This window comes from Onthophagus taurus, chromosome 4 (assembly GCF_036711975.1).
Source record: "Onthophagus taurus isolate NC chromosome 4, IU_Otau_3.0, whole genome shotgun sequence".
NCBI classification, from domain to species: domain Eukaryota; kingdom Metazoa; phylum Arthropoda; class Insecta; order Coleoptera; family Scarabaeidae; genus Onthophagus; species Onthophagus taurus.
In genome coordinates this window covers 2,563,352-2,580,822 of record NC_091969.1, presented here as the reverse complement: position 1 = coordinate 2,580,822, position 17,471 = coordinate 2,563,352, and the positions used below count along the sequence as shown (strand labels likewise).

Sequence of the window (17,471 nt, the reverse complement as noted above, 5' to 3'; positions counted from 1 at the left end):
GCTCGATGATACCATTTCAAACTATGATCTCATCTATGTGAAGGGGAACCAGAAGGCACATTTTTTGAAAAATCGTCCATGTCATCCAAATCGATGTTGTAGGAATTTAAAGATTATCGACCTATCGCTAGAAAAATGTAATGTAGCCGAAGAGATTAAATTAAATGTTTCGTTAGATGTGTGTTGGTGTCATAACGGGTTCCCAGCCGTATGTTCGCAAAACAACGCATTAATATTAAAAAATTATGTGAACCAATCGAAATTTATGCTGTAAACCAATCAAAATGTATTGTACTGTAAAAAATAAATGTATATATTTTGTAAACTATTGAACTTTCATTCATTCAGTCCTTAACGTCCAACAAGTTAAGATGTACCTCCATATTAATTTTAAATCTATTTACCTGTTGATATATATATTGAAATATATATCTGGAATGTTAAACGACGATACTGATGATATTTATAACCTTCTTGTTAAGTATGGACATATTTCGGCGGTGGACTTTGACGAACAACCCAATTTACATTTAGATCGTCAGGAAATGTTAGCTGAAGGTCTATCTCACTTTCAAAATTACTATCATCTCCCTATAACAGGGGAGGCTGATAATGATACGTTAAAGCTACTGTTAAAACCCCGATGTGGTAATTTGGATGTTTATACAAATTTAAACTATAAACATATAACGCGTAAGTGGAACTTTACTAAAATTAAATGGGGTTTGTTCCAACCATATCATCTACAGTCCGTAGAGCTATTTAGAAAGGCGTTTAACGTTTGGTCTGAGCATATAAATTTACAATTTCAAAAAACTTATCGAGATATTAACATTTTAATCGGGTTTCGAAGTGTGAATCATACACTTATCCAAAATCCTAGGATAAATTGCCCCGCTAAATTTGACTGTAAAGGAGGTGTGCTAGCTCACGCAGAGTATCCGAGTATACATAAAGATAAAGTTGAAATTCATATAGACATAGACGAGAATTGGAATTTCACTAATAATAACGAAAATGAAGTCAATTTATTACCAGTTATTATACATGAAATTGGACACTCTTTAGGGTTAGATCATAATAATCGAAATGATTCCGTAATGTATGCATATTATGGTGGAGTTGAAACCTTAAGTCGGCATGACATTGATAATATACAGAGAATCTATGGACGTAAATCACTTGATAAACCTAGTATCTCTACAACAACCTCAATTCCCACTACAAATAGAACTCAAACTTCGACTACAACAAGAACAACAACAACAACAACAACAGTAAGGCCATCACCATCAACAACAACAACAACAACAATAAGGTCAACATCAGTTTCAACTGTCAACGTCTCCCATATATGCGATGTGGATGAAAAGTTCACAGCATTTTTAATTTACGATAAAATAGTCTACGTTTTCTTTAAGCAGTGGGTTTGGTTAATTGATCTAAAGACTAAAAAACCGATTCAATCCGAAGCTGTAAACATTTTAGATTGGATACACCCCTTGAGAGGGGTTTTAGACAATAGCGACTATGACTATGTAGTGTCAGTAGATTCAAATGGTCTATTCACATTTATTATCAAAAATGAAATATATATAATTGAAATTAAGAGTTTAACTGTAAGGTATAAATATAGATTTTCTGAAACGGAATTAGGTTTAACTGATGCAAGTAAAATTAGAGGTGTGGTTACCAGTAACTACGGTTTGACATACATCTTTTTCGATAAACATTACATCATTCAGGTAGATGAGTACTTTTACAGAAGAAAAAAGATTATAATGTCTGCAGATGAATTCTTTCCGGGAATTCCAAACAACTTCAGTGGTGTATATAAAACGTCTGATGGTTTATTAAATTTCTTTGTTGGGGATATAATTATCCGTTACAATGAATATTTAAAAGAGGTTGTGAGTAGTTCGGAAAAGAACCTATCTTTATTGGGTATATCTTGTCCCTATAAGTCTTTAATTGATCAACTCAAATATATATTGTCTACAATAATTTCATCAAATATCACAATTCCAGCGGAAAATTAAATATGTTATGTATGTATCAAATGTGATTTAATCTATGTAACGACAAACTTATTTGGGTTCTATGTAATTAAAAATTTTTCCACTTGTTTATACATTTGTGGTTTTTTTGTTTTTCGAAGTAGAATTAATTATTATCTCGTCCAACTGTCATCCGTTTGTGGTTTTTTTGTTTTTTTGAAACTACTATCTGTTTTTCACCGCAATTATCTACAACTTGTTTTATTATTTAAAGACAATAGATATATAAAGGATGCTCTGGTTACCGAAAAGTTAATAGCATTTGTTCGTGATCTCGTAGACACCGTGTTATTTTTTTTTATTTCCGAAAAGTGAAAAGAAAAAACTCTAAATATGTTTATTTGTGAGTTCTGTCAAGTGTCTTTTACGGTGAAACGTAATCTTGACAGGCATATGCGAGATAAACATGGTAAAACTAATTTCGATTGTACCGTGTGTGGAGTAACATTTTCAAGACGAGATAACTTGAACGTACATCTGAAACGATCTCATGGGTTATCTATGAAACGTCAAGCACCACCACCACCACCACCATTACCATCAACCATCGAACATCGATCAAATCTAGAGATGGAAGTTCCCGGTACATCTACTAAACATCAATCAAATTTGGAGATGGTAGTACCAACACCATTAACATCCCCACCACCACCACCACCACCACCACTAGGTAATAAACGTCATCGATATTCAGCACGTCTAGAGTCCATGATCGAAAACGATGGAAGGGTATGTCAAGTTTGTGGCGATTTACTACCATCACTTATCTCGCTTGAATGCCATCTTAGAACTGAACATGTTGAAATAATCGATGATAATGTTAAAAAATTTAAGTCTTGCTATAAAAATAGGGTAGTTTGCTATAGAATTGATGAAGCTCAACCTGATGATGATATACCGTCATATCTATTGAAATGTTGTGAAACAGTTAATCGACTGATTGAACAACATCTCAATAGGAATGGTTCGGTAAAAGCTCAGATTGAGTTATTAGCAAATTATATTAAGTCCGGATTTGATGATGATGACGGGAATGAGGAAATTATTATGTCGGAGAAAAATTTTAATACAAAATTTAGAATTATCACTGCCGCCACTGTGTTGAATGAGGTTTATGATGAGATGACTCGGGATATTCTAACTCAAAGCGAAGAGTTTCAGGAGCGTGGGTCGGGGTGGGCTTTCCACTCTATATCTCACCTGCTCCTGAACATCAATAAATTTGAGCCCATACCCGGGTCATCATATATTCGTTTACCTCATGATATCGAAAAGAAAAAGGCATGCATCAATATTAAGAACTATGAAGACGATGCATGTCTAGCGTGGTGTTTGATGGCAGCTCTTTATCCCGCAAAACTTCATCAAGACCGGACTTCAAGCTACCCTCACTATAGTGAAACACTTAATTTACAAGGTATTAGATTCCCCATTACTTTTAAAGACATTGTTAAAGTGGAAAAGTTAAATAATTTAAGCATTAATGTGTATGAGTTAGTTAGGAATTCGAATAAGTATACGGTGGAAGGACCAATTTATTTTACCAAACAAAGACGCGAAATTCATATAAATTTACTCTATTTATATGAAACCGGCGGGAAAAGTCATTTTGTATTAATTAAGAACCTATCCAGGCTTATATCACGTCAGTTTTCACGCCATGAGCATTCTATACACCTTTGTGATGGATGTTTAACCCGATTTCCATCTGCTGAAAAATTAATTACACATCAGAATCACGATTGTAATCATATAAAAACAATTGTTCCCACGATAAATTTAAAATCAAAACCTAATTATTTTGGCTTACACACTCCCGAAAATATTTTATCATTTAATAACTATAAATTCACACAGATGGCCCCGTTCGTTATATATGCAGACTTCGAATCGATTCTACAACCAATCGATTTTTGTGAGCCCAATTCATCTAAATCTTTTACCGAAAAAGTTGAGATGCATCAACCCTATAGTTTCGCTTATTATATCGTTTCCACGATTGATAGTAGTTTTAATAAATTTGAAACGTATACAGGACTTGATGCATCTCACGTTTTTATCACAAAATTAATCGATGATGTTAAATTTATCTATAATAAATACTTGAAAACCGTAAAACCAATGATACCTTTAACAACCGATGAGCAACGCAATTTCGATTCAGCTGAAAATTGTTATATTTGCCAAAATCCTTTCACATCTGACCAGGTTAAGGTACGCGATCATTGTCATATTGATGGTAAATACCGGGGACCCGCCCATGCAAATTGCAATCTAAATTTTAAACTTCCAAATTCTATTCCAATATTCTTTCATAATTTTAGCGGTTATGATTGCCATTTATTTATTAAAGAAATGGCTGATGCTGATGAATATGGACTTGATGTATTGCCGAACAATAAAGAAAAATATATCAGTTTCAGTAAAAGAGTGTTTGTCGATAAATTAATCAATGAAGATAAAACTGTGGAAAATATTTTCTTAAAATTAAGATTTGTTGATTCGTTTAGATTTATGGCATCTTCATTAGACTCTTTAGCCGGTAACCTCGAAATAAATGACTTTATCAATATACGTAAATTCTTTCCACACCCGGAACATTTTAAATTGTTAACGAAAAAGGGCGTATTTCCATATAATTATATAGCCTCTTTCGACAAACTAAAAGATACATCACTACCATCTAAAAGCATGTTTTACAACAAATTAAATTTAGAAGACATAAGCGATGAGCAATATTCGCACGCTCAATGTGTGTGGAAAGAATTTAATTGTCAAAATTTGAAACAATATTCCGACTTGTATTTAAAGACAGATGTTCTTTTATTGACTGATGTATTTGAAAAATTCAGGCAAGTTTGTTTTAAAACTTACGATTTAGATCCCGCGCATTATTATACGGCACCGGGGCTATCTTGGGATGCCATGTTAAAATTTACCAAAATTAAATTAGAATTATTGACGGATATAGATCAAGTTCATTTTATTAAGAAAGGTATCCGTGGAGGTATTTCTCAATGCTCCCTACGGTACGCTAAAGCTAATAATAAATATATGAATAATTATAACCCCAATTTACCATCATCGCATTTAATGTATTGGGACGCGAATAATTTGTATGGATGGGCGATGTCGCAATATTTACCGGTTTCCAGTTTCAAGTGGTTAGATGATACCCAAATTCTAAATTTTAATTTTAATAATATATCAGATACTTCAGATTACGGTTACATTTTAGATGTAGATATCGAATACCCCGAGTATTTGCATGATACGCATAATGATTTACCTTTTTTATGTGAAAACATTTTACCACCTAACGGTAGATGTGAAAGCGATAAAAGATTGATTCCAAATTTATTTAATAAAACAAATTATGTTGTGCATTATAGAAATTTAAAGCAGGCCGTTGCTAACGGTCTTAAAGTTTCTAAAATTAATAGAGTTTTATCGTTCAGACAGTCTATCTGGTTGAAATCTTACATCGATAAGAATACAGCATTACGCCAATACGCTAATAATTCTTTTGAAAAAGATTTTTTCAAGTTAATGAATAATGCGGTTTTTGGTAAAACCATGGAAAATGTAGATAAGCGAGTCGATGTAAGATTAGTGACCAGTTGGGATGATGTTCATACTAGCGAAATCTCCGGTCGTCCTCGTTTAGGAGCTCGGAGTTTAATTGCGAAATTGAATTTTAAAAGCATAAGCATATTCACAGAAACGTTTTCGGCAATTCAAATGGATCGTCTCCATGTCGTTTACGATAAACCTCTATATGTTGGTTTTACGGTTTTAGAATTGTCTAAATTGTTAATGTATAATTTTTATTATGATTTCTTAAAACCAAAGTACGGTGAATCTATTCGCTTATGTTACATGGATACCGATAGCTTCACCGTACTAATTGATTCCGATGATGTTTATAGAGACGTGAAATTGAATTTAGATAAATTTGACACATCGAACTACAGTCCTGATAATCAGTTTGACATACCGTTACATAATAAAGCTGTTTTGGGTAAAATGAAAGACGAGAATTGCGGAAACATAATGGTTGAATTTATCGGTTTGAGGTCTAAAGTGTATGCGAATAGGGTCGCTGATGGTCGGGTTACAAAGAAATCTAAAGGTGTTAAGAAAGCTATTGTTAAACATAACATATCTTTTCAAAATTATTTAGATTGTTTAAATTCAAAATCGGTTTTATTTAAAAAACAAACGTTATTTAGAAGTTTCAATCATAACATATTTACAGCATTACAAAATAAATTGGTTCTATCACCAAATGACTCCAAGCGATATATTTGTAATAATGGAATTAATACATTCGCTTGGGGTCATTATAGTATTAATGACGATAGTACATAGTTTAATTTTAAGTTAATTTATTCGTATTTATTGAAATTTATTGAAAAGTTCTCGATGGTTTAATTGTTTATTCGCTTTACTTTCTGTTTACATCACACTTTAGCTATGGTTCAAATCTCATTGGTAAGTATGTTAATTTACACCATCGAGATTTTTTTTATTGTTTTAATTCAATTGCAGGATTTTAAAGTCTATATACCTAAACGTTATGAAAATGAGACTTTAAAGGACGATACGTTTGCAATTTTAAAATCTTCAATCAATTCTTTGTGAATTTAAGACTAAAAAAAGAATTCATGTATTTGAGCTTTACGGGATGTTGCCCATCGAAATCATATTGAGATTGTGGAGAACATGGTTTACCAACCATTGGGATGTGTTGGGAACACTTAGGATCGATTTATTTTTTATACTGTAAGTAATATCTATTGTTTCTCGAATTTTCCTTTTGATAATTTTATTTTTTTTAATTTTATCAACAGTTGTTATTGGAAATTTGTTTATCTAGAGAGATGTTACTGCGTCTAACCACATTATTTTTTTTTGCGGTTACATTATCTCTACCGCCTGGTGCGACATTTATTCATTCCGAACTTACACTCCAAACTGTTCACTTGAAGTTTATACACCGCTTATTGAAAAGATGGAACATCTAAATCGTTTAGGACAGTGTGAATTTTTACCTAAGAAAAAAGTGAGTGATTTACATTTACATACACCGTATCCAATTGTAGCAGCTAAACGTATTCCAAGCCGAGCTTGGCCTATGGTAATTGTTGAACTGGAAGCTGGATTTATTGTATTTCTACCTAAACGTATTGCTGAAGTGATTTCCGATGCTGAAATTGTTGAACTACGTGAAATGTGTTTGGTATATCTTGGAGAACTTGAACTTAACAAGACATGTACTGTGCAAAAGATTGAATTTATAAAGAAGAAGAAGAAGAAGAATATTGGTTCAAATGATGAAATTCCATCGGCATCTATTTCTTAAATGTAGTCATTTCAAGTTAATCACAGATTATATTATATATTGGTTTGTTTATATATTATGCTAATATAATTTATTGTTAATTTGAAATGTAATGATTTTTTTTATTTTTAATCCTATATTCCCACCACCACCAGCATTTAATTTTTCAGCTCAAGTTACGCTAATTTACAGTTCAATTCTCAATCATAGCTAGCGTCATTATATTTAAATTTTTCTGTTTAATTTTATAAAAAATTCCTAAATCTAGTACTTACACCACTCAATCATAGGTGGCGCCATTGTATTTAAATTTTTCTATTTAATTTTCTAAAAATCCCTAGATCTCTAGTTACTTTTAATACCAACCTAATTTTTTTTCCCCCAAACTTTAGTTGGTATCCCCCCCTATACCTAATACATTGAGGCGTGACGTCACCGCAGGAGCAGCAGGAGCAACTTCCGGTCTAGAACCGGCATTCTTACACTACTAATATGAAATCGGTTCGATTTAAGGAAGAGATTGAGATTTATGAAGTAGAGTGTGATGATGTACATAAAAGAGCAAGAAGTGGACGGGAATGGTTAGAGGCGGTAATTGATAGACAACGATTTCAAAGACGTATTAAAGAAATTGAACGAATTGTTGATAAAATATTGCGTGAAAAATTGTTAAAAATGAATGAATAAATAAAACTTAATAAAATATATATTGTTTTAATTACTTTAGTTTTAGTATACAGTTGTATAAAGTAGTATTAAAATACATGTAGCTTTAAAATTTTTATTGAGCGATAAATGACGCGCATATAGCTATGGGTGTTCTAAATCAAAATCCCATAAGATTTAACGTAGGGGGGTCCAAAAGTACTTTTTATCCCCACCACTAAATCCTTCTGACCACGTACACATTTTAAATTCATCTGATGAGCGATAGATAGCGTGCGTATAGCTATAGGCGTTCTGGACCAAACTCCCATAAGATTTAATATAGGGGGGTCCGAAATCACATTTTATCCCCACCACTACCTCCTTCTGGCCACGCCCACATTTTAAATTCAACCAATCGGAGCGCAGCATTCTCCAAGAACCCTCTTTTTGGCGGGAAATTTGAATGAGGCTATCTAGATCGACGGGCCTTATCACGATGACGTCATCGTCGATACATGCGGACACAAAGCGTTGAGCGATAAATGACGCGCGCTAGGTGTTGCCTGATGGGCGATAGATGGCGCGCGTAAATTTAAAATTCATGTGACGCCATCTGGTGATGGTGGTAAAAGAGAATAAAGATACAATTATTTTGATAGTATTAAAATGCATATTTTTTAACAAAAATAAATATTAATTTATTGATTAAAACATAAATTTAATAATACAATAGGAATATTTCTAATAATAATCCAGGCAACTTAAATACAATTAAATTTATTTTGTTTACATAAAAATTTTTTTAAAATTAAAACATTGTTCTGTGAACATACCGCTGGACAACCGCCGACGTGAAACCAACATTGATTGGAGGTTGAATTTAATTTAGTTTCATCCTCTTCCGCAAATTCTAACGCAATATCTGTTATTATTGAATTATTATTATGGTTACGTGTTTCCAAAAACTGCTTCTTTTGATTTCCCTTAACAAATATTTGATCGTAGGAGGAAATTAAACCATCAATTACATTTAGACCTTCCGATTGATTTATCCACCCATCGTTATATATCAACCTATGATGATTGCGTTCTAAATATCTTACTGACCTCTGATCTTCAACGTTTAATCGTTGGAATGGTACGCTCGGCTTTAGGTGTAAATGTATAATGTAGCCGTTGGCGGTAATATCCAGAAGAGTAAATTCTTTAACTTCGAATTTAGAGTTGACGTAAAACCCTTGAACGTCTACAACCGCACATCTGAACTTCATATTGTAATAAATGTAATTTATAACTATAGATACCTCCCCACTCAAAGGTTTTTGTAAAATTATTAAAGAATGTACGTAATGATTATAAATAACTTCTGAGTATTTCGAATTCCAAAGTTATTTATGTTTCAGTAAAATTATGCAGGTATGTGTTATGTTACATTATACTTGCATATAAGTTACTTTAAATATATCTACAATATTTCGAGCGCTGTGTGGGAATTTTATTGGATCCAGTACATCTAATTTACTAAAACGTTATGTCGATGAGATAGAGTTGTTTACAAACTGATCTATATTTGATTAATCATACCAGTTAAAGGAACATATTTGAAAACACGATCGTGTAAGATTAAACAGTAGAGGGAAGTAGCATTAGGTATCTCTTCACTCGTTTCAAATTCAATGCGAATATCAACGGTTCCAACATTTAAAATATCATTTTGCCGTGAACAATCAATTACAATAATCGGTGTATGTGCTAAAAATGTATCTCTGTTAAACATTGGTTCTGCAAGTTCTCGATCGTAATAGGTCTTTGCGAAATTACAATACATTTCATATAAAACTGCAATTTGACCTGTCTTAAAATTTAAATTTAAAGCTTCATAGGGATATTTCTCACTATTTAAAAACACTTTCATATCTGTTAAATTACAGTGGTCAAATTGTGATGCAGAACGTAACGGATTATCTTTTCTATTGATTTGAAACCCTAATATAAAGTATCTGGGCTTTTCTAATTGAGTAGATGTTTTAATTGTCCATGTGTGTTGTCTATTTTTTGGTAATGATGGGTATTCATGTAAATCAAATGATCTAAATCCCATGTCCAATTCAATTCCTTGTTCAATGTACTCTAAAAGTTTTAAACGTTCAACATCGGCTACAGAAACATGAGGAACTTTCCATACTATTTTATTAATAGTAATCGCCACATTAGGTAAAAGACTTTCGATAACATTCTTGTCTGAATTACTGCGTACTAAAACTAATTCTTGACGGAGATTTATCAAAATTTTATTATAATCTTCTGCGAACCCAAGAAAATATTTCAAAGGAACACAAAAATTAAAATCTCCTGTATTTTCATTTACTTTAACATTTGGATATTCGAAACCTGCGTTAGAGGCATGATAGTATTCCGATCTTGTTAATGAGCAAAGATTTTTTAATGTGCTAGCTATTCCTGGATTTCTTACTCTGTCAATTACGTTCCCTCCACATTCAAATCGTACTTCACTAAACATATGAGCGATCGGATTTGCTGACAATTTTGAATCTTTATCAACGGTTCCGTCATCTTTCAATAGTTTCCCTTGTACGTAAATAAAAGATTGACTTGGTAACGTGTAAACGTCCTGTTGTTGAATTGCAATACGAATTTCATCGCTATTGTTAAAAGAATTTGATGAGTATGGTAAATGATTATGATACTGAATCCGTACGAGTGAATTATCAAATTGTACTTTATCAGAGACGTTTAAGATACTCATATTGTTATTATTTTATTAATTGTAAACCTAATGATTCAAGAAATTGTTTGTTTTGAGGTGTTAACTGTTTCACAGTGTGAAGAGAACTAAAAGTATTGGTTTGATTTTGTGGGTTTATATTACCTTTTACCTTAAGAACCATTATTACTGGAGAGCTTTAAATGTAGTCTTATCTTGATGACTTCTCCTCTGAAATTGACCAACAATCCGTTTTGATCAACTATTTTAAGGGTAATATTATTAATTATTTGTGTATTCAGAGGCATATATATTAAATTGTGGGGAGTTTCTGATATTTTATAACCTTTAGGTACTGTAGGGAAAAATGAGTAGATAGTGTGCGCAGGTATGTCGTTGTGATAAGCTCCATGTGTTATGCTACATAGTACTTGTATAGAATTTACTTTAAATATATCTACAATATTGCGAGCTCTATGCGGGGATTTTATTGGATCCAGTACATCTGATTTATTAAATCCTAATATTGTTGAGATGGAGTTGTTTACATTAAAATCAATAGTTTTGTTACATGTGATCACTGCTTGTAGAGTATCCTCATTTGCTTGTAGGCTAAAGTTCACACCTTTAATATTCTTTTCTTTAAGTTGTTTATTAATGGCATTCGAAATGTGTGTTAATTCATAAGATCCTGTTGGTAGTGCTATCAATTCATTATCAATTTTTAAGCAATTATTTGTTTCGTCAATATTTGGAATTGAGTTGTATCCATCAAAGCTTACAAGTGCCAGTTCATATTGATAATTAGGATTCAGTTCTATTGCAGGGTGATAATTTGCTGTTAGAACAGATGTTTTTCCTACTAAATCAAACGTCCACATCCTTTGATTGTTGAAACTATAATGCGTCTGATGATAAGAAATTTAAACATAAATGACCACAATTACTAGTGTTATAGGTTTGATATTGATGGTGATTATATTTAATAATTACATTATTTCCTGCACTCTTGAAATAATTGACAATTTCTTTACTTGGTTTTAAATTACCAAAACTATCGAAATAAGTAATTATATTTCCCTTTTTAATATAGGCTGTCCAATGAGTACCAGGTCCTTTCACACTATCCAAGTTAATAATACCTCTTTCATTATTATTAATACGCACAGGTAATTTATCTTGCATGAATATCCCTCTAAACTCTGGTATCCCTAATATTTTCACATAACGCATCAAGTCAACGTTTGTTAGCGCTTTCTGCTGTTGTATGGTTTTTCTTGGCGTGTCTTTAAAAAAACACCTAATCCTTTTTTATATGGTTTTAAATACAGACCTTTACCTAAAGCTATTGATTCCATCGTTTGATTATGTCTTTGACTTTCCTTGAGTGCCGCTTGTGCTTGCTTCGTTTTATTGACAGCACTTATAACGGAAGCAGTGCCACCTGCTAGAGCTCCTAATGCACTTAAACCAGCAAAAATTGGAATGAGCGGAAGTATACCACCGCTTTTTGGAATTGTAATAACTCTAGAACGAGGTTTCTTTTTGACAATACCTTTTACGGCACGTAAAGCTAACTTTGCAGCAGATTTCAAATCATTAGTGCTTGACTCTTTTAATTTTATTTTAGCATTTTTAACGGCTTTATTGAAAGAAATCGCTTTTCCACTTGCTCCTTTCTTCATGGTCCAATCACTTCAATGGTCAACAGACAAATGAATATTATATGTTTAAATTCAGTCTTATAAAGGAGTCAGTTATACCATAAACATGAAAGTGATAAAACAACCTTACACATTAAATATTGATGATATTGATAATCGCTTCAATGGTCAACAGACAAATGAACATTATATATTCAAAATCAAACTTATATAATAGTTAGTTATACAATAAACATGAAAGTGATAAAACAACCTTACACATTAAATGTTGATGATGTAACAATGCAATTTAATAATAATCAATCACCTCAAAACAGAAAGCATAGTTATTTATTTCCAAATAATCTACGTTGCATTATATCCGGACCTTCTAACTCTGGTAAAACAAATCTGATAATTAGCTTATTACAGGATCCTAATGGACTATTATTTAAAAATGTGTATGTGTATTCAAAGTCATTGTATCAAAACAAATATGAATATTTGAGAAAATTGCTGCAGCCTATAAAAGATTTAGGATATTATGAGTATAGCAGTAGTGATGACATAATGCATCCTTCTAAAGCGAATGAAGATTCGGTTTTTATATTTGATGATGTAGCATGCGATAAACAATCAATTATTCGTGATTATTTTTGTATGGGACGACATAAGGCAATAGATAGTTTTTATTTATGTCAGAATTACACACATATTCTAAAGCATTTAATACGTGATAATGCAAACTTTTTAATACTTTTCAAACAAGATGATCTAAATTTAAAACATATTTATAATGATCATGTAACAACCGATATGAAATTCAATGTCTTTAAGAAAATGTGTTCAATGTGTTGGAAAGATAGATTTGGATTTTTTGTAATCAGTAAGGAGGACGATATGAACAATGGTAGATATCGTAATGGGTTTCATTACTATATAAAACTGTGATTGTGTATGTTTCTATATCAGTCATGTTAGTGATACGAACAGGTGGAGAGCTGCATTTACCCGGCTATCAGTTCTGTGGACCCGGGACAAATCTTATGAAACGCTTAGCACGTGGAGATCCTGGTATTAATGACCTTGATAGAGCATGTAAACGTCACGATTTAGCCTATACACAATACACAGATTTACACAATCGACATAAAGCAGATAAAGTATTAGCTGAAGAAGCATGGAAAAGAGTATTGGCGAAAGATTCATCGATTGGTGAAAAAGCTAACGCATGGTTTGTTACTAATGCGATGAAAGTAAAACGAAAGTTAGGTTTCGGTTTGAAGAATCCGAAAAAGTATCGGTGTTACAACCGATAAATGCGGTTGGTCGGATAAAACTGATCGGTTAAAACCGGTCGGATAAAACAGATCGGTTAAAACCGATCGGATAAAACGGATCGGTTAAAACCGGCCTGAATAGTTTCAATAAAACTCTACAGTAAGCACATGCATTAGTCAGTAACCGTTCATTCATTGTACAGAAAACATGGACTCAAAACAATTAACACGAAAGCTTATTAAAACAAGAGCAAATGTGAAAAAGAAATTGGATACATTAAAAGCAAGGAAACATAAATCTGAACATTTGCTTCAACAGCAATATAAAGCAGTAACAACCCCTTTAGAAAAAATAATTTCCACAATTAAACATCCTATTAAAGTTAAGAAGGAGGAGGAGGAGCTTAAATCGGAGGAAGTTAAAGAAGAAGAATTTAAAACAGTAATACCTACAAAGAAAAGAAGAGTATCAGAAGCAGTGCAAGCATCACGTCTACCAGAACTTCATCGACAACAACAAGCGCCTCAATCACCAACAATATCAATATTAAGCGATGATGATGAAGATGTTTTTGCAACATCTCCATCACCACCACCGCAACCAACGCAAACATCACCACCTGCAGCAGCAGCAGCGACAGCAGCAGATGTATCTCCATTACCAGAAACTATGAATATTCCTGAAGAATCATTTTTCTTATACTTGGAACAATTTGCTCCTCTAACAAGATCTTACATTGAGGGCTATGTAAGAGATGATAGCAATGAATTCGATTCCAGCAACAAGGGAGTTCATGTTGATATTTTAACTGATAAATATACCATTGGAAATAGTGAAATATTCTTTAGTAGTAAAACGAATGATATAACCATTGCAAATAAAACTTATAAGGGTACGAAAGGTCTGTATGAGCTAATCTTCAAAAGGGAACCAGAACAATATACCAGTGATGATCAAAAGAATTACGTTGAAATACTTAAAACAACAGCAGCATTAAACAAAAATCAAGATAAAAGCAAACAAATTATGGGTGACAAGTCGGACAAGTATCGTCAAATAATTGCACCTGTTTTAAATACAACAGAAGGAGTTGTACGACGGACTAGAGTAAAAAGCGTTCCTGTTCGTATGAGAACTGGTGAAGGTCTCATGCAGCAGCAGTACAATAATCAACGGTCCAATTTTATTTATTGGGATGATCCTAATGAATTAGTAGATAGATTAAAACTTTTAATAGCCTCTCAGCTTGCCGGTAATACGTCACATGGTAATGAAATTAATAGTATTATAGAAGAGTTACGAGAAGCTCATATAATTGTATAAACCTACAATACATTATATCATTTTAGTTATGACTATCCACAAGTTCGGACATCATATTTCTTCTTCTTCTTCTTCTTCCTCCTCCTCAATAGAACATAAATATTATTCTTATTTGAATATTACTTTGACTGGTGCGAAAGCTGGACATAGTTATGCGCTGAGTAATTTCAACAGATATTATATTTTTCCTATTGAATCAGGAGAAATTTACTCTATCACCATTGTGCCATCGGACACCACTCTTATAGTAAACAATAGGATTTATGATAGCTCAAATGGGAAGGGTATCAAATTGAAGAAAGGTGACAGATTAAAATTCATTCCATCTCCTACTGCGACGATTAATACACTGTTTATAGAAATCGTACTAACATGTCCTCTGATATTAAAAGAAAATTAGCTGAAGAACTTCATAAATCTGCTCGAATACATTTTAAAAGAAGACATGTACTTACTAAAGGGATAAATGATTTATACCAGGCTGATTTAGTAGAGATGATACCTTATGCACGACAAAATAGTGGTTATCGTTATATACTCGTTGTAATTGATGTCTTTAGCAAATATGCATGGGCTGTTCCGGTAAAAACTAAATCAGGTAAAGATGTTACTAAAGCAATGAAAAGTATTTTAAAGGATGCAAACGTACCAAAAAACCTTCAAACCGATCAAGGAAAAGAGTTTTATAATAAAGATCATTACTCTACGTTTAGCTCGTTAAAAGCATCTATCGTTGAACGTTTAAATAGAACTTTAAAAGGTTTAATGTGGAAAGAATTTAGTGTTCAGGGATCTTTTAAATGGTTAAATTTATTACCGCAAATTTTATTAATATATAATACCCGCAAGCATTCCACTACAGGTATGAAACCAATAGAGGCGGATGAGGAAAAGCTATTGCGTACTGTTTATAATAGAAAAACACATTATCAAAGTCAAACATTACACACAAAATTTCATTTGAATGACTTTGTAAGAATATCTAAACATCGTGGTGTGTTCACCAAAGGGTATACTCCTAACTGGAGCAATGAAGTTTTTAAAATTGTTAAGATTCAATATAGTAATCCAGTGACGTATTTACTACAAGATTTGAAAGGTGATGACATTAAAGGAGCTTTCTATACTGAAGAATTACAACGGACTCATTATCCTGACATACAGTTGATTGAAAAGATTCTAAAACGGAAAGGAAACAGAATGTACGTCAAGTGGTTTGGAATAGATGAAAGAAGTTGGATTAAGAAATCAGATATTGTGTAGTAGTAATTAGATTTTTTTAAATAAAACAACTTTTTTAATATGTTATCTGGCCCTTATTTTAGTAGTATACTTATCTCCTCCGCCTTCAAATTATATGTTTTGTTTAAACGTTTCTTTTGTGCATCAATAGGTTTTATACAACTGTATACTAAAACTAAAGTAATTAAAACAATATATTTTATTATGTTTTATTTATTCATTCATTTTTAACCGTTTTTCACGCAATATTTTATCAACAATTCGTTCAATTTCTTTAATACGTCTTTGAAATCGTTGTCTATCAATTACCGCCTCTAACCATTCCCGTCCACTTCTTGCTCTTTTATGTACATCATCACACTCTACTTCATAAATCTCAATCTCTTCCTTAAATCGAACCGATTTCATATTTATTCCAGTTAAAACACGTCATACATTGTATTATAGTCAACTTTATTTTATTGCATTTTAAATTTCTATTTTCATTTGCATTTCTATTTGCATACACTGTCAATAAATCAAGGTGCGGCGAAGATTCGAGAAAATAAAATGCATAATATATTATTTGCATTGTATAACAACTTTATATTCGTCTAATTACGTATAAACGTTTAAGTTATTGTTGTTGTTGTGCAACACACATTCTAACATTTTTCAAGGTTGTTCCCGATGGTATAAACGGTTAAAATTTTCATATAGAAGTCAGTTGTTACCTTCTACTACTGCTCACACCGCTCGCTCACGTTATAAAGCAACTCAAGCTAGTATGTCACGTTTAAATCAGTTATAGAGCAGTATCAATTTGCCCCGAAGAAGAACATATCTGAATTAGAAGTGAATAAATTATATGTGATTTACGTCTGTGAAGCGGATTACATCATCTACATGGCCATCAGTTGTTGATTTGTAGGATGGTTTATTCGTATTTTTACCAAAACGTATCGCGGAGGTTTATTAATCTAATTGTATTATTAAATTTATGTTTTAATTAATAAATTAATATTTATTTTTGTTTTTTTATTTTTTGTTCTGTTCAACTTCATTAAACTGGAAAGGTTTCGGTGGTTTATTGACTTTAAAGTTTCTAGATTTCTCCTTGCAGCTATCAGTTCAATTCCTTTTGATTTAGAACGCCCAGACGCGCGCCATTTATCACTCAACGTTCCACCGCTAGGTGACACCAATTTTAAATTTACGCGCGCCATCTA

General features: G+C 32.4%; 3 protein-coding genes across 4 annotated transcripts; 2 read left to right on the top strand and 1 right to left on the bottom strand.

Moving 5' to 3' along the window:
* The first annotated feature begins 437 nt into the window (after positions 1–437).
* LOC139429692 (matrix metalloproteinase-16-like) lies at positions 438–2,039 on the top strand. Its single transcript, XM_071195624.1, has one exon. The coding sequence runs from the start codon at positions 438–440 to the stop codon at positions 2,037–2,039; it is 1,602 nt and encodes a 533-aa protein (XP_071051725.1).
* Positions 2,040–5,132: 3,093 nt separating this feature from the next.
* On the top strand, positions 5,133–7,520 carry LOC139429679 (uncharacterized). Of its 2 annotated transcripts, XM_071195610.1 has the most exons (3): positions 5,133–6,551; positions 6,609–6,842; positions 6,911–7,520. In XM_071195610.1, the coding sequence occupies exon 1, from the start codon at positions 5,151–5,153 to the stop codon at positions 6,426–6,428; it is 1,278 nt and encodes a 425-aa protein (XP_071051711.1). In that variant the 5' UTR covers positions 5,133–5,150; the 3' UTR covers positions 6,429–6,551; positions 6,609–6,842; positions 6,911–7,520. The 2 variants fall into 2 exon arrangements, with proteins under 2 accessions (XP_071051711.1, XP_071051710.1); XM_071195609.1 differs by having other exon boundaries at positions 5,133–6,842.
* A 2,093-nt stretch (positions 7,521–9,613) lies between these two features.
* LOC139429690 (uncharacterized) lies at positions 9,614–10,816 on the bottom strand. The gene has a single exon (XM_071195623.1). The coding sequence runs from the start codon at positions 10,814–10,816 to the stop codon at positions 9,614–9,616; it is 1,203 nt and encodes a 400-aa protein (XP_071051724.1).
* Between the last annotated feature and the right edge of the window lie 6,655 nt (positions 10,817–17,471).

Bases quoted from the DNA above. Each gene is read 5' to 3' on its own strand.
- LOC139429692 (XM_071195624.1), top strand. From the start codon at position 438: ATGTTAAACGACGATACTGATGATATTTATAACCTTCTTGTTAAGTAT.
- LOC139429679 (XM_071195610.1), top strand. From the start codon at position 5,151: ATGTATTGGGACGCGAATAATTTGTATGGATGGGCGATGTCGCAATAT.
- LOC139429690 (XM_071195623.1), bottom strand. From the start codon at position 10,816: ATGAGTATCTTAAACGTCTCTGATAAAGTACAATTTGATAATTCACTC.